Source organism: Gigantopelta aegis, chromosome 3 (assembly GCF_016097555.1).
Source record: "Gigantopelta aegis isolate Gae_Host chromosome 3, Gae_host_genome, whole genome shotgun sequence".
Taxonomy (NCBI): Eukaryota; Metazoa; Mollusca; class Gastropoda; order Neomphalida; family Peltospiridae; genus Gigantopelta; species Gigantopelta aegis.
The window spans coordinates 4708493-4735575 of NC_054701.1; the positions used below are offsets into that span (position 1 = coordinate 4708493).

Genomic DNA, 27083 nt, shown 5'->3' on the forward strand with positions numbered 1-27083 from the left:
GAACTCACTTACACGACTCGTACATAGTGTCTCGATGCCCAGATGTTACTGTATCGATGGGTGCAGGAATCGTTCTACCACTAGAGTGTGCGTTCAGATTAAACTAAATTAAATTACATCAAATGGATGCTTGGTTATTGGCACTTTGGTTAAATTATTGGCCGAGCTCATATTTAGTAAGAATGGTTCCAGAATTGGTCTTATGAAGATGGTATTATTTATTTAAAATCAGTGCCTTAAACTAAACTAAACTAAATTATCTTAAGCAAAACAAACCCATAAATGTATCACTAAATAATGGAATTTGAAACAGAGGTTCAACATTATGTATGTCATACAAAATACGCTAATGGTTTAAATGTAAAAAAAAATAAAAACAGAGAGCAATATATTCTCCAAAATAACATAACGATTTCTAAAAAGAAAAGTAAAAAGGCTTTTGTTAAACGACACCACTAGAGCACATTGATTAATTAATCATTGCCTTTTGGATTTCAAACATTTGGTAATTGTGACGCACGATCGTCCGAGAAAATTTGCTACATTTTGATATCTCTTATAAGCACTTTCCCACAGACAGGACAGCATATTCCACGGCCTTTGATAATCCAGTCGTAGGGTACCGGTTGGGACAAGAACAAAATTAAAGAATGGGTCCACTGAGGAGGTTCGATACTGCAACCATAGGACCTCAGGCAAGCGCTCTACCGACTGTAACAAGGAGATAATGATGTCATTGTAGAAGGTTCAACATCAGTTAAAATGGTTTGTAAAAAAATGTTTGTAAACTGAAGATAGTGTTTGATCGTGAACCTTAGTAAACAAAATTGTTGACATGTGTAACCATAACAGATTTGAAATGGAGTTTTTAATGTGTTTATTTGATAATTGTTCAAACTGCAGACACTAAGGAGTCGCTAACCAGTAACATGAAGTAGAAGTTTCAACTTTAATGCCGCCGCACTCTTTTCGAAAGAAAAAAAAACGGCGATAAAAAGTGCGAATTAATATTTCTATGTACGCGTTTGAGGGGTGAGGAAAGTCATGTTTGTACGTCTTTGAAAATAGTAACAGTTGTGACCGGTCACTAATTTAACTGTAAAATAAAACAAAAGAAGGTTCTGCTTGGATTGCAAACATGTAAAACAGGTGTTGTAGGTTTTTTGTTTAGCATGTGGGTTGTTCGAAACGTTGTTCGAAAAGTACAATATCACTTTATATCGTGAACTGGAGTAATTATGTTGCATGTTGTTCGTCTGTCATGATAAATGATTCGAGTTTAAATTAACAGTTTACAATTGTAGACTGATAAACCGTTCCATACACGATGAAAAAGGAAAGAAGAATTTCTTTTAGCTCCAAATAATGGATTGAATTATGAACATCTCCAGAGATTAGCACTGACAAACGTAGTCAAGTCCTAGCAGTGGGAGACGACATAGAAGGGGCAGAAACATGAATGTGCTTTCTAAAGTAGGTTTTAGTTTAGTTTCTAAAAATGTTAAAAACAGGAGTATAATGTTATAATTTAGAATGTTCATCTTATTAAATTTTGTCAGTGGGTTATATTGTAAAAATGCATTAATCGTCGTACTTTACTTACTACAGTACATACTCATAAATATATACTTGATCGCTGCCTTGGACTCGATTGGTACACGAGTGAACCATGCAGTTGACCGCACCCCCATCACGCCCACCCTCCTCATCCCGGTACTGTCTCCACACATACTTGGTGAACGTTTTAGTCGCCAGCCAAAGATTATTAAATGTCATATATAATAGACTGTTATTTCTGCAATTAAATCACGACCCAAATTAGTTGTTGACATTTAGTTCGAGACAGATTTGTTTACTAATTGTTATATATTGTTCCTTGATGAGACAATTTATTTTAGGCCATATTGTAAAAACATATGGTTTGTTGTCGCGCTATCCGCTATTTTAGTAGAGTGTTAGTCACTCATATGTTTTGGGGTGGGGTTTTTTTTTGTTAATTACATGTATATATTTTATTTTGTTTTAAGCACATTATTGTATGGGGGAGGGGGTGTGTAAAACATTATGGCTGAACAGTGAATAAAAGTGAGTCTCGGAGATTTTATCAGTCTGTTGGATTTCCAAAATCAATACGTGTGGGTGACACTTCAGATGCTGTCGCATTAAAACAGGGATTATGTCTCGATTAATGCTCAAAACGCTGGTCGACCTCTACATAAATAGTCAGTCGTACGAAAATCGTTTTAACCATGTCAAGGGGTCCAACCTAAACCGTATGACACGTGCTTGAACTTCGTATACCTCTACCAAAATGGCGGATAAAGCTCGCTTCACTACACGACGGTGAGTACATTTTGTCTTACAGCTCCATGCTAAATGCCTTTCTGATTAAAATAATATTGCCATACGGCTCTAGAATGATTACTCTATCCCGATTTTGTTCAACTACAAACAAGGTATTGAAGAAAAACCTCGTTGTTTTGACGGTCAAAACAAACATGATCAAAATGTTTGGTGTTATTTTAACGAAACAAGTTATATTTATATACTTTGAAAGAGTCATGATGAAAGCTTGCACACCCTGGGAGCTAAATTATGCAAATACGTTTTAGAAAGTAATTTTATAATTGTTCATCTAAGACATTTCTTATAGTTTAGGCACATCTTCGTCTGCTCCCCCGGATTTAAGCCAAGATTTCGTTTATTTTAAAAAATTATATTTGAATTTATACCCTTAAAATATCGTGATTATATATTTCAACTTAAGGTGTGGGTTTTTTCAGTAATGGAGAGATACAAAAAGAGGCCAGTTAAATTAGGCCTTTACCAATCACGAAAGAGGAAAGTTGTTTCCCGTCTTGACACCTAGGAGATCCAGTTCTGGCAAAAAGCTGTGTAATCGTCGTACCTCAGACTTTACAAATTGCACAAATAAATGTATTTCATCAATCCATTTAAGAAAGCATCTTCCATATCAACACCTATAGATGTAAATCCTACACCCAATAAGGAATTTCCAACACCACCACAGCAGAGATCATCACACAAGAAAAGAGAAAAGCGATTTAGGAAGAGGGTTGTCATTCGCATCTCAGAGTGTAATGACAGTGGTGATAATCATACATTTTAAGTGTTAGATGAACCGTCCCTTGATGCAAACATGTATACAGAAGCAGTGTTCAAGATGGCCTTTTTTCCACACAAAAAACCCAAAACATTTCCTATGTATTATTTAAAGATACGCTAAAATGGCACTGTCATGGTAATTCATCCTGTATGAGGTATTCTGACGACAACAAGGACTTGTTTTGGACTGGGAAATTGTTTTTGGATGTCAGTTTATCAGATTTATGAGAGGGTTTTCTCACCGGGATATATCCTGGACCACCTCAAGGAGTTCAACCTGCACGTGCCAACTACAAGGTGGATGAAGAAAAGATACTTCCTTCATTATGACTTGGAATCAAGGACAATATGCTCATGTGTTCAGATTAAATTGTACACATAAACTAACTATACAAATGCGTTCTTATTTCTAAAAAAAAAAAAATCACCCAAGTATTGTTCGAGACCTGTGAATGCTTATGTATAATTGGTTATAATTTGATTACATGTACATTTATATTCAAAGGCAGCCTGAATAGTCTATTTATCCTATAACTGCTCGTGTTACATCACTGACACTATGTGATACCACTGGCAGCAGAAATTGATCATTTAGGTTATCACACTTCATATGATAAATACCCCAGAGGCTTTGGATTGGATAAAAACGCATTGTCATGCAGTATTTTTAATGTGACGTCACAAATATAATTCGTTTTTTTTCTCTGTTCAGCTTGAAAAATTAAAAACTATATTTAGTAGAATGGCAACAGAAATGTAATGTAAATCCCCTCATTTATGAAATAAAAAAGTTTCTCAATTCGTGACAGTTGACTGTCTTACTTATGTCACTTACGTTAGTTAATTTTCAAAACGTCACCTAAGACTAAATCCCGTGTCTTAACTGACGATAGTGAAATAAATACAAATCAACCGTCAGTGGTTGTGGAACCTTTATGTACACAATACAACTTAAGATATATTGTCATTAAATCGTGTCTAAACACATCTGAAAACACCCACATGTGGGTCAAGGGTTAGAGTCAAGGTCACTTTGACCTATTCGAGATACACGGCATGTATCCATATACTAGGATTGCTGTTTTAGGTGTCCAGTGGGGGACTAATAAAAAACTAATACTACATTGCATTATAATGTTGATTTATTAAATAATATATAAAGACTAGATCATTCATTCCAATGAAACTGGAAATGCGGTGTCCTTGGAGATGACTCTTAAGTTGAAAACGCTCGCCCAGTCAATCCACTGGTGCCCTCCTGGTCTGCCGTAATGGACAATCACATGTCTGCGGACGGCAGACCTTCCAGAGTATAGTTGGCCTCAGTCTTCACAAACTGTTCTGAAAAATAAAATTTGGAACATACGATTAGGTGTCCTAAACCCGGTGGAGTAGACGAAGATATGCCTAAACTATAAGAAAATTCTTGGATGGATAATTATAAAATGACTTTCCAAAACGTATTTGCTTAATTTAGCTTCCAGGGTGTGCAAGCTTTCATCATGACACTTTTTAAGTATATAAATATAACTCGTTTCCTTATCGCAATATTATTTTAATCAGAAAGGCATCTAGCATGTAGCTGTAAGACAAAATGTACTCACCATCGTGTAGCGAAGCGAGCTTTATCCGCCATTTTGGTATTGGTATACGAAGTTAAACGCATGTGTCATACGGTTTAGGTTGGACTCCATGCATATGTTCCAGCACGTTGGTAGCGCAAGCATACGCGTTTATTAAAATCATTATGGTGTTTGTATTGTGCATTAGGACTCGATGTTATAAGACAGAGAGGCTAGATTGCAGTTTCAATTTTGACGATAATTTGTATTGTAACTGTTCATCTTGTAACCCTTAAAGGGACATTCCCGAGTTTGTTACAATTTTGAAGATGTTATCGACTAACAGAGACTTTTTAACATATCAAATATTTGTTCTGCATAACATATTAATGGCTGTATATTAAACGTGTTTCTGATCGTTCTAATATTTGTACTAGGTTAAAATATGTTTTTTTTCGTACGTACAAAATTATTTGAAGGGACAAACTCTAGTCTGGGCTTCTTACAGATATTAAGACAACCAGAAATACATTGAATATACAGACCAGACACGGATATTCTTAACAAGAAAAAATATTTAATATGTAAATTTAATCGTAGAAATATTTTATTAGTCGGAAACATCTTACAATGCAGCAAATTCAGGAATGTCCCCTTAACGAGGTATGATCCTTCACGACACCCAGTAATGGCCGCCGCTAGTGTCGAAACCATAGCATCTTGACGTGCGTCCGGGTAACAGTGTTTCTTCGCTGTGAGAATCGTCCATCGAACACGTGGGCAAAGAGTGACGATCGAGATATAGAGTGACGATCGAGACAAAGAGTGACGATCGACACAAAGAGTAACGATCGAGACAAAGTGACGATCGAGACACAGAATGACGATCGAAATAGAGAGTGACGATCGAGACCGAGTGACGATCGAGACAAAGAGTGACGATCGAGACTAAGAGTGACGATCGAAGCAGAATGTGACGATCGAGACATATGGTGACGATCGAGACAAAGTGACGATCGAGACAAAGTGACGATCGAGACAAAGAGTGACGATCGAGACTAAACCCATAGTAAATGTAAAATTTGTTTTGTTTAATGACACCACTAGAGCAGATTGCTTAATTAATCATTGGCCATTGGATGTTAAACATTTGGTAATTCTGACACCAGTCATCAGAGGAAAGCCGCTATATTGTTCATAATGCAGCAAGTGATCTTTTATATGCCTTTTCCGACAGACAAGAAAGCACATACCACGGCCTTTGACCAGTTGGGTTGCACTGGATGGAACGAGAAAAAAATCTAGTCACTTGAATGGATCCACCAAGGTGGTTCGATCCTGCGACTCAAGCACTTCAAGCGAGCACTCACCGGCCTCGGTGGCGTCGTGGTTAGGCCATCGGTCTACAGGCTGGTAGGTACTGGGTTCGGATCCCAGTCGAGGCATGGGATTTTTAATCCAGATACCGACCCCAAACCCTGAGTGAGTGTTCCGCAAGGCTCAATGGGTAGGTGTAAACCACTAGCACCGACCAGTGATCCATAACTGGTTCAACAAAGCCATGGTTTGTGCTATCCTGCCTGTGGGAAGCGCAAATAAAATATCCATCGCTGTCTGTCATAAAAGAGTAGCCTATGCGGGTTTCTTCTAAAAAAACCAGTGTCAGAATGACCATATGTTTGACGTCCAATAGCCGATGATAAGATAAAAAAAATCAATGTGCTCTAGCGGCGTCGTTAAATAAAACAAAGTTTTTCTTTATAAGCGAGCACTGAGCCGACTGAGCTAGATCGTGCCCTCACAGTGAAATAGTTACGTTAGTTGGAAGATTGTTGCTGGATGTCCGTATTTTAAATATCTTAACACGCTTTCCCAAACCTATGTTTCGCTATTTTACATGTTTGTCTATTTTGAACACGAACATAGTCCAATTAAAATATCCGGTGGTTTATTACTGGCGCTACAGAATCTGCGTGCACAATTCCATTGACGTAGAACTGCAACCCGTAACAGGCCCACTGATGAGATCATGTAATTGGTATGCAAGGTCATCAGTATTAAAACCATTTTATTAAAGATCATGTAATTGGTATGCAAGGTCGTCAGTATTAAAACCATTTTATTAAAGATCATGTAATTGGTATGCAAGGTCGTCAGTATTAAAACCATTTTATTAAAGATCATGTAATTGGTATGTAAGGTCGTCAGTATTAAAACCATTTCTTTTAAAGGGCCTTTCACCTTCGAGTACGACAGTCCGTATTGCTGCGCTGTGTACATTAATACGACCATGGATACAATAATGGTTGGGTTTTTAAGTTTTTATTTCATGCAAATAAAATTCAATATCGAATTCCTGTATCCAGTAAACAGCCCCATTAATAATTCAGTGCTCCTATCCAAATAAGGTTTAAGCATGCAATTCAGGACACGTAATCCCATAATATTTTATAGCAATATGGTTATAATTTATGAAACATATTTTTAAAAAAAAACATTTTTTTTTTATAGAGCCTTCTGCTAAACATTTCAATGTTGTTCCATTTTGTTTTCATTAAAGGGACATTTCTGAGTTTGCTACATTGTAAGATGTTTCCGACTAATAAAATATTTCTATGATTAAATTTACATATTAAACATATTTTTTTGTTTAGAATATCAGTGTCTGTATATTCAATGTGCTTCTAGTCGTCATAATATTTGTAAGAAGCCCAAACTAAATTTTCTCTTCAAATAATTTCGGAATATATTTTAGGAAATAAAATGAAATTTAACCTAATACAAATATTAAAACGATCAGAAACACGTTTAATATACAGCCACTAATACATTATGCAGAAATATATTTGATATGTAATTATAATCGTTAAAAAGTCTGTTAATCGATAACATCTTAAAAATTGCAGCAAACTCAGGAATGTCCCTTTAAGATCAAGACTTGGTGCCAAAGTTATTTTGATTCTTGGCAACTCTGCCGATTACTTCCTGGGTGTGTTATGTGCCACGTCAAGCGCTCATCCCGACCGCCGCGAATGACGACAACCGTAACCGAGCTACTCATTAAGTAGTTCTCACCCACGTTTTTGGCAGCATAGGAAAATTAGTTTAATATCAGGACTGATGACAAGGTCGATCAATTTGCCGCTTCATCTGCTGGGTTTCTGCCGCGTCCATCAACAGTGATCAATAGCAGGTTTCTACAGTGCACTTTCCGGACGTTCGGTGTCTCTAGTGTCAACAAATGCGGTGATACTTAGGTTATAATAGTCAACTATTAAATATATTATGTAGGGCACCCTGTAATATGAGCTAGCGGGAAAATGAAATGAAAGGACTATTTACTGCACGACGCCTAAGACTAAGCACAATGTCAAATCAATATCTATTACACATCAAACATAGTAACATACCAACTGGGTGTTTCCAGCTAAAACTTCACCATTGCCAAATTCAAGGAAATGGTACGTTTTAATCCTGACTCTGCTGTAAAAGTGCATTAAAAAATCCATTGCCTGCGTCTGTTCAAAGTACGCAGAATCAAACCTCCAATACCGTAATGTGTTACCTAACTCAAGGAGCGGGCTTTAGCTCAGTCGGTTGAGCACTCGCCTGAGGTGCTTGCGTCGCAGGATCGAACCACTTTGCTGGATCCATTCGGCTGATTGGAGGTGGGTTTTTTTTCGTTCCAACCTGTGCACCACAACTGATCAAAGGCCGTGGTATGTGCTTTCCTGTATGTGGGAAAGTGCATATAATGGAAAACTGTAACGGGTTTCCTCTGATGACTACGAGTCGGAATTACCAAACGTTTGACATCCAATAGCCGAAGATTAATTAATCAATTTTCTTTAGTAGTGTCGTTAAACAAAACAAACTTACAAACCTTTGTCCCTAACTCAACGTTCTGGAGCGTTATGTAATTGTTGAACGAACCCTGCTAATCAATAATTAAGAGCGCTGTGTGGCTGTAAAGGCTTCACCAGTTAGATCTGACTATCATGTCACATAATTAACATTGACCTTGACCTTAACTACTAGTGTGTGAATTCTAATATGATCTGAGAACAAATATCAAGGACCACAAAGAGTGATTTTAATATTACAAATGATGTTGGAAATATCACAGGAAATATTTGTTCTTGGCATCACCAATGCCTTATACGATATCACAGGAATATTTTCTCTTGGCATCACCAATGCCTTATACGATATCACAGGAATATTTTATCTTGGCATCACCAATGCCTTATACAATATATAGGAATATTTCTCTTGGCATCACCAATGACGTATAAAATATCGCAGGAATATTTTCTCTTGGCATCACCAATGCCTTATACAATATATAGGAATATTTTCTCTTGGTATTACCAATGACGTATAAAATATTACAGTAATATTTCTCTTGGCATCACAAATGACAAAGAATATCATTGTGGTGACTTTTAATTGGACTCTGGTTAGGAGAGCAAAATAAACCTGATTAATAAACACTAACTGTGCCATCGTATTGTCGTTAAAGAGCCGAACAATCAATTAAAGCCGCCTTATTTCGATGGAGGTAAGATAAACGAGTTTGTAGTGTTATTAATACAACTCGGCGCGCCCCTTCATTTGTCTCGAGAGGGGAATGGTCAGTCATTAAGTGTCAGATTGTTTGGAGACATATTTCTCATATTGACAATTGCCAGTTGAAACCATTAGCAAGAATGTTCATTGACTGATATGGTCCATTAACTGCATAACTATTGATGGTGCTAGGACGATGACGGTGGAATACAAATGAAGCAGGACAGCTTCTGCGACAATTAAACTGTGCCTACAGTTGCGTCAGCTTGCGTGGAGTTTATTTCCCTTTTGTCTAATATAACTTACTAAGCAATTTAAAATTATTTACGAAGTTTAGTAGTACATTATTATACTGTCACGTATCTGAATGATCTGTCCTGAAAAGAAAACAAAGTCAAATGCCTGAGTCTGGATAACAAGATTTATTCATATTAGCATTACTACCAAACAGCTATATAGGGTTGTACACGAATCACTATTTAATTTTTGAGTGTAGAATGATGGAAATACAGTAAAACTCCGCTATTGCGGTCATCGGCGGGACTTATTAAAACTGGTCTTAATAGTGGGGTGGTTCTTATACCGAATTTAAAAAATTCAGAATGATGATTGTTGGTAAATATTGATCGTGCATTTAACGCCTCACTATCCTTCTCGAATGTCGTCAGCAAATTAAAAATGTGTACTGACGGTGTACTGACATTGAAATTGAACTACAAGAATAATAAAAAAAATATATTAACAACTGTCTGGATAAATAACATCCCTCCTCACGTAATAGGGTGTACCCTGCCCAAAGGTAATAAAAACACGTCACTTTGGGGTCATATTCCCATGATTCCATAACGTGCTAATATGTAGACGAATTGTTTAGCTACATAAACATGAGTCTACTGTTTGGGAAACACATTAAGTTTACCACCATGGCGTGGACAACTAGACAATATTTTGCCACATTATTTATTGTTTGTCGCTTGTGTCACATAACAGACCAATTCTGTGGTCGCATCGTGGGGGTAAAATGCACTGAAAACGACCATTGGGTCAGACTTTACTGGTCATAATCTATAATATCGGGGTGGTCTTACCGGAGTAGTTTTACTGTGAAATACAAAGGAAATATTCCGGTCTTTAAAATATCGGTATTTATAATGGGTGTCTTAGAACCGGGGTGGTCGTTACGTGGGGTTTCACAATTTACATGGTAAAAAGTTTCAGGTTAGCACATTTTGCCGAAATATCTGTATCATTTTTTAAATTTATTTATAAAAATTTGTATTTTATTTTCCCAGTCTCTCACATACAAGCACACAGCCCATGTGGAGGAGTATACGTGAGTTGTTCAGTACAGTATCATACATACAAGCACACAGCCCATGTAGAGGGGTATACATGAGTTGTTCAGTACAGTATCATACATACAAGCACACAGCCCATGTAGAGGGGTATACATGAGTTGTTCCGTACAGTATCATACATACAAGCACACAGCCCATGTAGAGGGGTATACAGAGTTATTCAGTACAGTATCATACATACAAGCACACAGCCCATGTAGAGGGGTATACATGAGTTGTTCAGTACAGTATCATACATACAAACACACAGCCCATGTAGAGGGGTATACATGAGTTGTTCAATACAGTACTATACATACAAGCACACACCCATGTAGAGGGGTATACATGAGTTGTTCAGTACAGTATCATACATACAAGCACACAGCCCATGTAGAGGGGTATACATGAGTTGTTCTATACATTATCATACATACAAACACACAGCCCATGTAGAGGGGTATACATGAGTTGTTCAGTACAGTATCATACATACAAGCACACAGCCCATGTAGAGGGGTATACAGAGTTATTCAGTACAGTATCATACATACAAGCACACAGCCCATGTAGAGGGGTATACATGAGTTGTTCCGTACAGTATCATACATACAAGCACACAGCCCATGTAGAGGGGTATACATGAGTTGTTCAATGCAGTATCATACATACAAACACACAGCCCATGTAGAGGGTATACATGAGTTGTTCAATGCAGTATCATACATACAAACACACAGCCCATGTAGAGGGGTATACATGAGTTGTTCAATGCAGTATACATACAAACACACAGCCCATGTAGAGGGGTATACATGAGTTGTTCAATGCAGTATCATACATACAAGCACACAGCCCATGTGGAGGGGTATACATGAGTTGTTCAATGCAGTATCATACATACAAACACACAGCCCATGTGGAGGGGTATACATGAGTTGTTCTATACAGTATCATACATACAAACACACAGCCCATGTAGAGGGGTATACATGAGTTGTTCAATACAGTACTATACATACAAGCACACACCCATGTAGAGGGGTATACATGAGTTGTTCAGTACAGTATCATACATACAAGCACACAGCCCATGTAGAGGGGTATACATGAGTTGTTCTATACAGTATCATACATACAAACACACAGTCCATGTAGAGGGGTATACATGAGTTGTTCAGTACAGTATCATACATACAAACACACAGTCCATGTAGAGGGGTATACATGAGTTGTTCAATACAGTACTATACATATAAGCACACAGCCCATGTAGAGGAGTATACATGAGTTGTTCAGTACAGTATCATACATACAAGCACACAGCCCATGTAGAGGGGTATACATGAGTTGTTCTATACAGTATCATACATACAAACACACAGTCCATGTAGAGGGGTATACATGAGTTGTTCAGTACAGTATCATACATACAAACACACAGCCCATGTAGAGGGGTATACATGAGTTGTTCAATACAGTACTATACATATAAGCACACAGCCCATGTAGAGGAGTATACATGAGTTGTTCAGTACAGTATCATACATACAAACACACAGCTCATGTGGAGGGGTATACATGAGTTGTTCTATACAGTATCATACATACAAGCACACAGTCCATGTAGAGGGGTATACAGAGTTATTCAGTACAGTATCATACATACAAACACACAGCCCATGTAGAGGGGTATACATGAGTTGTTCCGTACAGTATCATACATACAAGCACACAGCCATATAGAGGGGTATACAGAGTTATTCAGTACAGTATCATAAATACAAGCACACAGCCCATGTAGAGGGGTATACATGAGTTGTTCAGTACAGTATCATACATACAAACACACAGCCCATGTAGAGGGGTATACATGAGTTGTTCAATACAGTACTATACATACAAGCACACACCCATGTAGAGGGGTATACATGAGTTGTTCAGTACAGTATCATACATACAAGCACACAGCCCATGTAGAGGGGTATACATGAGTTGTTCTATACATTATCATACATACAAACACACAGCCCATGTAGAGGGGTATACATGAGTTGTTCAGTACAGTATCATACATACAAGCACACAGCCCATGTAGAGGGGTATACAGAGTTATTCAGTACAGTATCATACATACAAGCACACAGCCCATGTAGAGGGGTATACATGAGTTGTTCCGTACAGTATCATACATACAAGCACACAGCCCATGTAGAGGGGTATACATGAGTTGTTCAATGCAGTATCATACATACAAATACACAGCCCATGTAGAGGGGTATACATGAGTTGTTCAATGCAGGATCATACATACAAACACACAGCCCATGTAGAGGGTATACATGAGTTGTTCAATGCAGTATCATACATACAAACACACAGCCCATGTAGAGGGGTATACATGAGTTGTTCAATGCAGTATCATACATACAAACACACAGCCCATGTAGAGGAGTATACATGAGTTGTTCAATACAGTATCATACATACAAGCACACAGCCCATGTGGAGGGGTATACATGAGTTGTTCAATGCAGTATCATACATACAAACACACAGCCCATGTAGAGGGGTATACATGAGTTGTTCTATACAGTATCATACATACAAACACACAGCCCATGTAGAGGGATATACATGAGTTGTTCAATACAGTATCATTCATACAAACACACAGCCCATGTAGAGGGGTATACATGAGTTGTTCTATACAGTATCATACATACAAACACACAGCCCATGTAGAGGGATATACATGAGTTGTTCTATACATTATCATACATACAAACACACAGCCCATGTAGAGGGGTATACATGAGTTGTTCAATACAGTATCATTCATACAAACACACAGCCCATGTAGAGGGGTATACATGAGTTGTTCTATACAGTATCATACATACAAACACACAGCCCATGTAGAGGGGTATACATGAGTTGTTCAATGCAGTATCATACATACAAACACACTGTCCATGTAGAGGTGTATACATGAGTTGTTCTATACAGTATCATACATACAAACACACAGCCCATGTAGAGGGATATACATGAGTTGTTCAGTACAGTACTATACATATAAGCACACAGCCCATGTAGAGGGGTATACATGAGTTGTTCTATACAGTATCATACATACAATCACACAGCCCATGTAGAGGGATATACATGAGTTGTTCAATACAGTATCATTCATACAAACACACAGCCCATGTAGAGGGGTATACATGAGTTGTTCTATACAGTATCATACATACAAACACACAGCCCATGTAGAGGGATATACATGAGTTGTTCTATACATTATCATACATACAAACACACAGCCCATGTAGAGGGGTATACATGAGTTGTTCAATACAGTATCATTCATACAAACACACAGCCCATGTAGAGGGGTATACGTGAGTTGTTCTATACAGTATCATACATACAAACACACAGCCCATGTAGAGGGGTATACATGAGTTGTTCAATGCAGTATCATACATACAAACACACAGTCCATGTAGAGGGGTATACATGAGTTGTTCTATACAGTATCATACATACAAGCACACAGCCCATGTAGAGGGATATACATGAGTTGTTCAATACAGTATCATACATACAAACACACAGCCCATGTAGAGGGGTATACATGAGTTGTTCTATACAGTATCATACATACAAGCACACAGCCCATGTAGAGGGGTATACATGAGTTGAGTTGTTCTATACAGTATCATACATACAAACACACAGTCCATGTAGAGGGGTATACATGAGTTGTTCAATACAGTATATATAAAGTATTTAGCTAAAAGTAATATCAGATCAAACGTGTTATCTGTTTTGGGTTTTTTATTACATCCGAATAAGACAAGATCAAAAGGCAGCTTTAGGTTAACTATATGATTACCATCGTTTGACGGCCAGTTTAACAAACTATATTCCAGACGTTCTGAACAGTACTGCATTCCCAAGAGAGATGTTGTATAGATTCTTTTTCTGGGTTTTTTTTTTTACAAAACATACATGCTTAACTGTCAGTGAGTTTTAGTTTTATAAGCGAACACATTGGTAGTCAGTACCCTATGTAATATTCTATACTGAAACCATTTTAGTTTTATTTCTTGCCTCACAATAAAAGGCTTCAGAAAAATGGCTGACCAATTGAGGTCGTAAGTGAAAGGATTTTGCCATTCTAACATAGCGGTGTTCGGCACTTCCGAGGATATTAGAGTATAATAGTATGGTTTTGAGACTTTTTTTTAATTCAACAGAGTTTTCGTTGAACTGGAAAGTCGTCTAAAGGACCATTTGTTTCAATTTCTGTATAATTTTTGCATGAAACTGGGGTTTTGCTTTAACATTAGAGAGCAGTTGCCCCTTCACACACACACACACACACACACACACACACACACACACACACACACGCGCGCGCGCGCGCGCTCCGTCTCGTACGCTTATGCGGATATGGGTGTCGGGTTTGTTTTTGTAGCGTTTATGCAAGTTAAAATACATGAGTACATGATATTTGTGACGTGTTGAAGATTTTGTGGAAACCAAACTAAACAGCTGTTAATTAAACAAGCGTGCTGGGGTGTCATTAAACAAACATTCCTACCCCTTCTTTGTCAGTCCATCAGAGTTACTTGTATAGCCACTAAAACACATTATCACGTTCTACCTCGTATATATAGTACAAAAACACGCATCGGCTGCTGGGTGTCGCAAAAATGTTAAGTACAGGGATAGCCCGAGTTCTCTGCAGAGAGCGATCATAACCGTCCAAATGTCCGTCTAGATCTCAAACATCACTTGTACTCTGGCTAGTACAGGGGATGCTCCCATATGTTTAGTCTGTAGCAGAAAAGACACTCTCCGGTTCGGCAGAACGGTATTATTTTCCGTGTTATATATCTGCAAGAGAGAAAGTTCAAAGGCTATTTTCACAGTCGTGATGACATGCATTATTGAATCACTGTCATAGAAAACATAACACTGGCACTGTCGTGACGTCTCACTGGAGACGTGATGTTATGCCGTGACGTCTTACTGGAGACGTGATGTTATGGCGTGACTTCTCACTGGATACGTGATGTTATGCCGCGACGTCTCACTGGAGACGTGATGTTATGCCGTGACATCTCACTGGAGACGTGATGTTATGTCGTGACGTCTCACTGGAGACGTGATGTTATGCCGTGACGTCTCACTGGAGACGTGATGTTATGCCGTGACGTCTCACTGGATACGTGATGTTATGGCGTGACGATTTTTCATTACATTACGCTATCTGATTTTGATATTTTCTGTCAAAAAATCTGTATGTTTATGTGTGAAGGATTAACTCACTAGTGGAGATGTCTGCAGTCTGATGGATTGCGAGATCGATCCTCTGAGCTGTATACAGACATAATGCATTATTTTCCTTTCCAGTTAATGGTCGGCGTCAGTTCTATTGATTCAATTGATTCAAAGTGCATTCCGCTGTACTGTAACAACACATATTGGTGCAATTTATAATTGAAAAAAAAATGTTTTAAAAGTGAAACCCTTTAAACACGATATGAATCATTTGTATCTGCGCTGCTTGTTGAAAAGTAATTAAGATAGAAGTAAACAACATAAAATAGGTTCAGAGAATATGGGTTAGTCTTCATCACCCCTAGCTCCTTAGATTCGCCTTTGTAACAATGTGTCGAGATCTCGTTTCAGCAGATCTAAATCAATAAATAGGATGTATAAACATCACTGCAGCAACCATACATGAATATTTTAACACGAATATTGTTTAATTATGTTTGTCTGAGGTGCGGGAATGATTTTGTTTTTAATCTCAGCAGTATTCCTATTGTAGGAATTGCTCATCCAGAAATAGCCGTACATTTGTCATTCTCTACTACCGACCGATTCAAGCAGCATGACAAATTGTAGGAATTGCTCGTCCAGAAATAGCCGTACATTTGTCATTCTCTACTACCGACCGATTCAAGCAGCATGACAAATTGCACCTTTTGTATGTCATTCTCTACTACCGACCGATTCAAGCAGCATGACAAATTGCACCTTTTGTATGTCATTCTCTACTACTGACCGATTCAAGCAGCATGACAAATTGCACCTTTTGTATGTCATTCTCTACTACCGACCGATTCAAGCAGCATGACAAATTGCACCTTTTGTATGTTCACGTTATACCACTCAATCAAACTGTGGTGGGACGTAGTCCACTGGTAAAGCGCTCGCTTGGTGCGCGGTCTGTTTAGGATCGATCCCCGTCGGTGGCCCCATTGGGCTATTTCTCGTTTCAGCCAATGTTCCACAACTGGTGTAACAAAGGCCGTGGTATGTACTATCCTGTTTTGGGGATGGTGCATATAAAAGATCCCTTGCTGCTAATCGAAAAGAGTTGCCCATGAAGTGGCGACAGCGGGTTTCATCTCTCAATATCTGTGTGGTCCTTAACCATAAGACTGACGCTATATAACCGTAAATAAAATGTGTTGCGTGCGTCGTTAAATAAAATATTTCCTTCCTTTACCAAATCAACCCCCACAGACGACACAGTTACACGCAGCGTTTCAGTGATCATTTACCTGATGGATATAAATACTACTACCTCATCGGAATGAACTGGCAAGATGAAGCGATACTTTATTACAGCAAGTCCTGTCGCATAGCTCAACAATGGCAGGCGTGGTCATAATCAATGCAACATTCAAAGTCACGTGTTTTACGAAATTTTACTCCGTCAGATAATATTTGGTATATCGCACTATAGCAACTTCTTTTCACAAAAATTTGGTAAAAATATTCTTGGTTATAGAAGTTAATATTTGTTTTAATTACCACTTACCAAAAACTTAACACTTTTTTTTTAATGTTTTTATTAAATTCAAAAATTTATAAAAGCCCTATAACTCTTTCTCAGGGTCATGACGACTCTAAGGCCACCCACCCCTGTTCGTGTATTTTCTAGATTAGCCCGAACATGCCTAATTTACGAGCCGACCCCAAAGAACACATTTTCATTGCAATAGCTTTGGTCTCGATGTCTTTAACAAGAATGACAATTTGTTTGCAATTGTATTGATATGATTAACATTGTTCCTTGGTAGTTACACTCCATTATTCCACTTACAGATGTCAATACTTACCCACGGGGTAATGAAAACATAATTACGTGGATACTGAGAGAGCATGTAGGCGTCCAATTGATTTCCATCGCTGTGAAATGTAAAGTGCCATTGTCGGCGTCAATTTGACAACATTCCTATTCAATATTTGCCATTGATATCGTACCTGGCGTTCTTTTGACTTGGCTATGTTCTTTATTGACATACTGGACAGGGAAAGCAGCAGGTGTATAGATAATTAACGTTGGCAGTTTATAAAGCCGTGTTACTGGTTAAACTGTTCTATAATCTACAGTATTTTATAGTACAGAAAGGTCATACACATATATGCGTTTAACGACATTTAGGTGTATTTTAAATCACGGCTATTCGTGTCCAACATGTGGGTATTTTGAAAAGAAGCAAGAGGTCTTTTATATGTACTGTTCCAGCTCAGACGGTAGATCGCTCCCCTGAGGTGATTGCGTCGTAGGATCGAATCATCTTAATGGACACATTCTCTAATTGTGTTTTTCCCCCGTGTCAACCAGTGCACCATGACTGGTATATCAAAGTCTGTGGTATGTGCTGTCCTTTCTGTGGGGAAAATGCATATTAAAGATCCTTTTCTACTAGTGGAGCGGGTTTCCTCTCTGAAACTATGTCAGACTTACCAAATGTTTGACATTCAATAGTCGATGATTTTAATAAATCAATATGCTCTAGTGGTGTCGTTAAACAAAACTAACTTTTCTTCCACTGTAAGGACAGTACATACGACATCGTTAGATGTTCCAGTCATCGTTGACTCCATCACTGGTGATTGACTGTACAACCCATGGCACCTCGGGCGAGTGCTCTCTCACTGAGCTACATTCTGCCGACCTTACAACCCATGGCACCTCGGGCGAGTGCTCTCTCGCTGAGCTACATTCTGCCGACCTTACAACCCATGGGACCTCGGGCGAGTGCTCTCTCACTGAGCTACATTCTGCCGACCTTACAACCCATGGGACCTCGGGCGAGTGCTCTCTCGCTGAGCTACATTCTGCCGAACTTACAACCCATGGCACCTCGGGCGAATGCTCTCTCGCTGAGCTACATTCTGCCGACCTTACATCCCATGGCACCTCGGGCGAATGCTCTCTCACTGAGCTACATTCTGCCGACCTTACATCCCATGGCACCTCGGGCGAATGCTCTCTCGCTGAGCTACATTCTGCCGACCTTACAACCCATGGGACCTCGGGCGAGTGCTCTCTCACTGAGCTACATTCTGCCGACCTTACAACCCATGGGACCTCGGGCGAGTGCTCTCTCGCTGAGCTACATTCTGCCGACCTTACAACCCATGGCACCTCGGGCGAGTGCTCTCTCGCTGAGCTACATTCTACCGACCTTACATCCCATGGCACCCAGGGCGAGTGCTCTCTCACTGAGCTACATTCTGCCGACCTTACAACCAATGGCACCTCGGGCGAATGCTCTCTCACTGAGCTACATTCTGCCGACCTTACAACCCATGGCACCTCGGGCGAGTGCTCTCTCGCTGAGCTACATTCTGCCGACCTTACAACCCATGGCACCCAGGGCGAGTGCTCTCTCGCTGAGCTACATTCTGCCGACCTTACAACCCATGGCACCTCGGGCGAGTGCTCTCTCGCTGAGCTACATTCTGCCGACCTTACAACCCATGGCACCCAGGGCGAGTGCTCTCTCACTGAGCTACATTCTGCCGACCTTACAACCCATGGCACCTCGGGCGAATGCTCTCTCACTGAGCTACATTCTGCCGACCTTACAACCCATGGCACCTCGGGCGAGTGCTCTCTCACTGAGCTACATTCTGCCGACCTTACAACCCATGGCACCTCGGGCGAGTGCTCTCTCACTGAGCTACATTCTGCCGACCTTACAACCCATGGCACCCAGGGCGAGTGCTCTCTCACTGAGCTACATTCTGCCGACCTTACATCCCATGGCACCTCGGGCGAATGCTCTCTCGCTGAGCTACATTCTGCCGACCTTACAACCCATGGTACCCCGAGCGAGTGCTCTCTCACTGAGCTACATGCTGCCGACCTTACAACCCATGGCACTTCGGGCGAGTGCTCTCTCACTGAGCTACATTCTGCCCTGAGTAGTAAACAACTAGACACTATTAAATTACTTTCTGAGGTGAGAGGAATTTCGCATGAAAATATTTAAGCTATTTTGATTTCAATTATATCAAACTCAGTAGCATAAAATAACTCAAATAGTGACTTGGAATCCAATGTCATATATAGCAGCAACACATACAACTCACACCAAACAGTAAAAAAAAACTACACCATATAACGTATTAGCAGTATCTTCTTTAAAACAAATTCAGTAAGGCATCTTAACCACACACTCGCATGTCCCATACGCGTATGGTTTCGCCAGTTTACCTATGATTCTTTAGAGATAACAGAAAATCACGTTTACAGTATCCTAGAATACATATTAGAACATCTACACTTAAAAATATATAGGGCCAGTCTGTTTCGTGGAAACACTTAGTTAAGTAGCGCACAGCCATCTGTTATTAATATGAATCGTTATTTATATCATTGAATATCCTAGAATACATATTAGAACATCTACACTTAAAAATATATAGGGCCAGTCTGTTTTGTGGAAACACTTAGTTAAGTAGCGCACAGCCATCTGTTATTAATATGAATCGTTATTTATATCATTGAATATCCTAGAATACATTTTAGAACATCTACAATTAAAAATATATAGGGCCCAGTCTGTTTCGTGGAAACACTTAGTTAAGTAGCGCACAGCCATCTGTTATTAATATGAATCGTTATTTATATCATTGAATATCCTAGAATACATATTAGAACATCTACAATTAAACATATATAGGGCCCAGTCTGTTTCGTGGAAACACTTAGTTAAGTAGCGCACAGCCATCTGTTATTAATATGAATCGTTATTTATATCATTGAATATCCTAGAATACATATTAGAACATCTACAATTAAAAATATATAGGGCCAGTCTGTTTCGTGGAAACACTTAGTTAAGTAGCGCACAGCCATCTGTTATTAATATGAATCGTTATTTATATCATTGAATATCCTAGCACACATGGCTTGTCCTTTTGGAACAGAACAGTCATTTATTATCCATGCAATAAGCTCTCCCAAGCAATCTAACAAAATACCTAAAATAGAAATAAAGTTTGTTTTGTTTAACGAGACCACTAGAGCATGTTGATTCATTAATCATCGGCTATTGGATTTCAAACATTTGGTAATCATCAGAGGAAACCCGGTTAATTTTTCCTAATGCAGCAAGGGATCTTTTATATGCACTTTCCCACAGACAGGAAAACACTACCACATCCTTTGACAAGTTGTGGTGTGCTGGATGGAACTAGAAAAAAATCAATCAGTTGAATGGATTCACCGAGGTGATTCGATCCTGCGACGCAAGCACTTCAAGTAAGCGCTCAACTGACTAAGCTAAATCCTGCCACGTAATATATATATAATAGCTTTTCAATTTTCTTTCCGATTTGAGTAAAGAGCTCTAGAACTTTTAAAAATATTGTTTTGTTTCTGATGGGATTTTTGTGTTTGTTTGTGTTTGTTTGTTTTGTTGTTGTTGTTGTTGTTGTTATGGTTTGTTTTGTTGTTGTTGTTGTGTTGGGGCTTTTTTGGGGGGGGGGGTTGAGGGGTAATGGGGCGCTCTACCACATACATCTACATCCCGCCCCCATAAAAAACCTCAAAACAAACAACAACAACAAAAAACGAAATTTTTAACACGTTTTCATCAGAATTATGTCGTGTTCATTTCCTTAACTCCTTTTGTTTTCTTTTTTCTTCATTCACCAGTTCATTTATTCATTGAAAACAATCACACCATATCAAACCATAAACCGTGGGTCCATGGGTGGGCATGTCATTATTTGTCTTTAGGACATGGCATCAAAATTGGTCTACATGTCTGCTTCAATTTCTAGATTAGGAGACTTTACAACGACGACAATAAACTTATTTTCATTAGAAATTACACCCACTAATTTTACCAATTATAGATAACTAATTAACGAAATAAAGCCATAGCACCTTTGTCTAACCCCATGTTTGTCCTGGAGAGGCAGTCCAGGTTGCTGGACTGTGTCCCCAGGACACCGTGCTTGAACCTTAATTGGATATAGGCACGTAAAATACTTATAAGTAAGTGAACCAAAAAAAAAAAAAAAAACCGCACCAAAAAAATAAACCCGCCCACAACTGGTACATCGAAGGCCGAATAGGTTGTCTGTCTACTGAGAAGTGCGTATAAAAGATGCCTTGCTGCTAAGGTTTACTTATTACTGTCCTGGACAAGAGCACATTGATTTATTAATCATCGGCTATTGGATGTCCAACAAATGGTCATTTCGACAGTCATTGAGAGGAAACTCGCTACATTTTTTCCAATAGTAGCAAGGGATCTTTTATATGCACCATCCCACAGACAGGATAGAACATACCACGGCCTTTGATGGTTTACTGGTACGAGTAGTCTATGTGGCTGCAGCCGGTTTACTGGTACGAGTAGTCTATGTGGCTGCAGCCGGTTTACTGGTACGAGTAGTCTATGTGGCTGCAGCCGGTTTACTGGTACGAGTAGTCTATGTGGCTGCAGCCGGTTTACTGGTACGAGTAGTCTATGTGGCTGCAGCCGGTTTACTGGTACGAGTAGTCTATGTGGCTGCAGCCGGTTTACTGGTACGAGTAGTCTATGTGGCTGCAGCCGGTTTCCCTAGATTCTACCTTGACCAGATATCGAAATAACCATAATATTATGTTATACCAAACAGCCGCCGTGTACAACAGAGTCGTTAAACAAGTATTCGATTCCTTCTCTTTTTGGTGCGATAGGGAGGAAAGAAGGCAATGCTTTATTTAACGACGCACTCAGCACATTTTATTTACGGTTATGTGGCCTCAGACATATGGTTAAGGACCACACACATATTGAGAGAGAAAACCCGCTGTCACCACCCCACTGTTTTTCGATTAGCAGCAAGGGCTCTTTTATATGCACAATCCCACAGACATGATAGTACCAGTTGGTTGGAACGAAAAATAGCCCAATGGGTCCACCGACGGGGATCGATCCTAGCCCGACCGCGCATCAAGCGAGCGCTTTACCACTGGGCTACGTCCCGCCCCTGGTGCGATAGATAGGCTGAACAAAACACAAGCCTTTCAGACTGGAACTGGAAAAATCTATATACGAGTCATCTAAGGGGGCTAACCTTCACCTTGCACTTATATCGTTTCTCACATCTGTTTATGCAAGATAAAGTCTTAAACTTTGGGCTAATTACTAAGTAATTAATTAATTAATTAAATTTACTAACAAATGCCGTCTGCTTCTCTTTCCAGTGGCCCATCAACCCGCGTCTGTTCGTGTTCTACCGGGTTCTGGTTGCTATAGCAATCACCGGGTGGTGTATTGCCGATGTCGCGTACGAGGCCGGGGAGTTTTACGAGGGCCGGGTGTGGAAGTGGTTCATCTTCGCCACCAACTGGAGCTTCATGCTTCTCACCATGTCGGCGCTGTACCAGGCGCTCACCGCTCTTCTGTACACATCCAGAGAGTACTGGATTGTCGGTAAGATGTGTTTATATATCTCCTGTACACGTCCAGAGAGTGCTGGATTGTCGGTAAGATGTGTTTATATATCTCCTGTACACGTCCAGAGAGTACTGGATTGTCGGTAAGATATGTTTATACATCTCCTGTACACGTCCAGAGAGTACTGGATTGTCGGTAAGATGTGTTTATACATCTCCTGTACACATCCAGAGAGTACTGGATTGTCGGTAAGATGTGTTTATACATCCCCTGTATACCTCCAGAGAGTACTGGATTGTCGGTAAGATGTTCACTGTGTGAAGACGTAAATGACTACAGACTTACAATACGTAGATGACTTACAGACTTACAGACTAACAATATGTAGATGACTTACAGACTTACAGACAGACAAACGGGTTGATTAAAAGACAGAAAGACAGGTGGAAAGCAGGAAGGAAGAAAAAAAGAAAGAAAGAAACAGAGAAAGAAGGAAACGAAAGAAAGCAAAGACAGACACGATATAGTTACAGACAGACAGACGGACAGAAAGTGAAAAAGTAAAGTTTAACTACACCACTCGAGCACATTAGTTAATTGATCATCGACTCCAGACATACATAAAGACACAAAAAGGATGAACGAAGAGACAGACCGATTGACCGATGTTCTATAGTTTGATTTATTGCTTGTATATAGGTCATTTTTATGATATTTGTGGCATTTAAAACTTCAAAGCATCTGACACTGTTAAAACAGTTATATTACTACATTTGCCCAGCAGACTCCCGTCTTGTGCACCTTGCACCACCACCATCGGTACCCTTCAACCATTCAGTTGTTAAACTGTGGAAATAAAACCTCAACCACTATATGTTATAAATGTCATGGCGATTAGATAGCTTACATACGAGAACATAAAGCCATTGTTAAAAATAATTGTCACGACTCCTTTTCACAATGTCTTCAAAATCCAGATATCTTCTTTTTTTTTCTTTTGGAAACCGCATATAGAGATTTACCATTCAGATGGTATAACGTTTCAAAATCTGTCTGTCTGAGACTCGGCCAGTCTGCACTGGGGGATTCCTTTAATTGCCGTGGGCTATAAATTTCCAAAAGTTCATCATCCCCTTTTACGCCATGAATAGCGGAGTTATTAATTTCATTGATTTTGCTATATGACCGTAATTGACAATTCAGCGTATTAATAACTTTATTGATGAGTGATTTACAGCAGTTTTCAAGCGGGGATGGCCGGTTTCTAAACTACTCCCAGTGTGTACCATTTGGTGAAGAAATATTTATTGTGACAATAAAATCCATTCAGCGCTTTGCTTTTCTCTCTACCGGATGTATTACGCTGATAGCCGGATGTGTTATGCCGATTGCCGGATGTGCTTGCATGATTGCTGGACAGCTTTTTGCGCGAGGGGGGGGGGAGGGGGGAGGGGGAGGGAGAGAGAGAGAGAGAGATGACGTAGTTATCTAACGACATCCAGACCCATTCTTTAGCCAGTGGCAGTTACGTGATACTGTATCATACAGGGCCGTGCCTTGTTTAAAATAACTAGGGTTGAGTGGGGGAGTAAATAAAAATCGGAACACAATAATAAAGGCAGGAACTTTTAAACTAAAAAAGTCTTTCGTTTTGTTTTTTCTTTGTTCGATGTGAAATGCCGCCTGTCCTTCTCTTGGTGTAATTACAAGCCAGTGATTTGATCGAGACTGCATTAAAGTTAAAGAAGAAAGCTTCTGCCGCAGTATAGGATATTCCTTTGGTTAACATCAATGGCTCTTTATTTTATATGTTCCACATACTGTTTAATTATTTTAGGATAGAAGATATCAGCGTGTTTGACATAGCAGTCAATGTGCGCTACTGAGAATAGAACAATCAGTTGGTATTTGACATAGCAGTTAGTGGGCGCTACTGAGAATATAACAATCAGTTGGTATTTGACATAGCAGTTAGTGGACGCTACTGAGAATACAACAATCAGTTGGTATTTGACATAGCAGTTAGTGGACGCTACTGAGAATACAACAATCAATTGGTATTTGACATAGCAGTTAGTGGGCGCTACTGAGAATACAACAATCAATTGGTATTTGACATAGAAGTTAGTGGGCGCTACTGAGAATACAACAATCAACTGGGATGGCTATTCCATCTTCTTCCACTCTCCTGGATAAATGATCTTTTAAAAAGACTATTTTCATCTTTGTAAAATGTCTCTTGTTAAGAGAGCCTTTTAATGGCTAAGTTATAACTTAAAAAGACATTTTCTTAAGTAGAATGTGTTTATTATCCACCTAATGTGGCAGTTTACGTTTGTTTGATATCCAAAAGCTGATCAATGCATTTTTCTACTGGAGTGTCGTTAAACATTCATTCATTCATTCATTCATTTCCAGTGGCAAATCCAGAAAATCCTTCTTTTTTTCCTCTTTTTTTTTTTTTTTTTTTTTTTCCAATGACATGTGGCCGAAGGCCACAAACGTACTTGAAGGAATTCCTCGGATTCTCCAACGTAGAAAAAAAGTATCGCGACCCCCCCCCCCCCCCCCACTTAGATCCGCCACTGATTCCTCATAATTGTGTAGCTCAAATGGAATTTTTAAATTTCAGTAATTTTTAGGTACGAAAAGCTCAATACAGTAGTAATATAAAGTGAATTTTGAGCTAGTGCAAATATTTGGACAACCAGAAACGCATTGGATACACAGATTTTGATAATCTAAATAAGAAAAGGTAATTTTAATTGTTATTAAAGATTTGTTAGGCGAAAAGATTTCTACAGTCTGGAGCAAAGCTTTGACATTATAAGTTCAAGCGTGTGCCAATCACACCAGTACCTATAACATTGGTTGAAGTCCTACCAACTGTTGATTATTTCTACAATTGTACTACTCGCGTTTGTTTTGTCAAGTGTATTGAACTGTGCACCAGTGAACAGCGTGTCTGTATGGTAATGAACTGTCGCTAAATTACAGCCTGTCACTCCCAGTGCTGCGAACAGGACGTTATTAAACATTTCACGGAACACACGGACATTCAAGGACAACAGACATGCAGATAGTCATTAGTGTCGCTTATTGTCTCAGACATGTGACAGAGGTTTGATGAAAATGTCTCAAGTTAGGTTTCCAAATAACATATAGTTTATGAATTAAATATGAAATATTAATTAAAGTGTGGTTAAAATCGCAGCGTGCAACACGTTTATCGTTTAATTTACCTTCAGCACCAGTACATAAATAAAAGTATACGTAGTGACCGTTCATCCATGAACGACCACGATTATTACCAAGTAACTCGACAACGATATTTCCTTCAGTGCAAAAGTCTCAGAAACTCTCATTTACTGAATCGAAACATGAGCAATTTGATTACTTCCCTGAGAAGTGGTCAATGAATACATTGTATTATTGGCTAGTGTTGGGTTTGCAACGCCTTGGCATAAAACAAAATACGCTCAAAGAAAAGTACCAAGTAATAGTCCGGGAGTCCAAGGCTGGGTTTTTGTCAACCTGGATTTGTCGGATACTTTTTTCTGTTTGCTGTTTTATGTCGTCTAGGGGTAACTCTTCGTGATTTACGGGTGGGGGTGGGGCTAGAACCGTTCGAAACCCTTGGGAAATTACATATATTAACCCTTTTTACCTCGGTTACGCCCAAATATTAAAAAAGTAGACATGTGACCATTTCTTCTAAAGTATTCATACTAAAGACATAACTGGGGTAAAAAGGGTTGCAACGGTCA

At 39.2% G+C, this 27083-nt stretch overlaps 1 protein-coding gene across 1 annotated transcript in view; it reads left to right on the forward strand.

Annotated features, from left to right (window-relative positions):
* The window catches only part of LOC121367419 (protein rolling stone-like), a 77542-nt gene that overhangs the window by 41957 nt on the left and 8502 nt on the right, over nt 1–27083 (forward strand). Inside the window, exon 2 of the mRNA XM_041491574.1 lies at nt 23124–23352. Coding sequence (XP_041347508.1) covers nt 23124–23352 — 229 coding nt within the window. The remainder of the gene's footprint in view (nt 1–23123; nt 23353–27083) is intronic.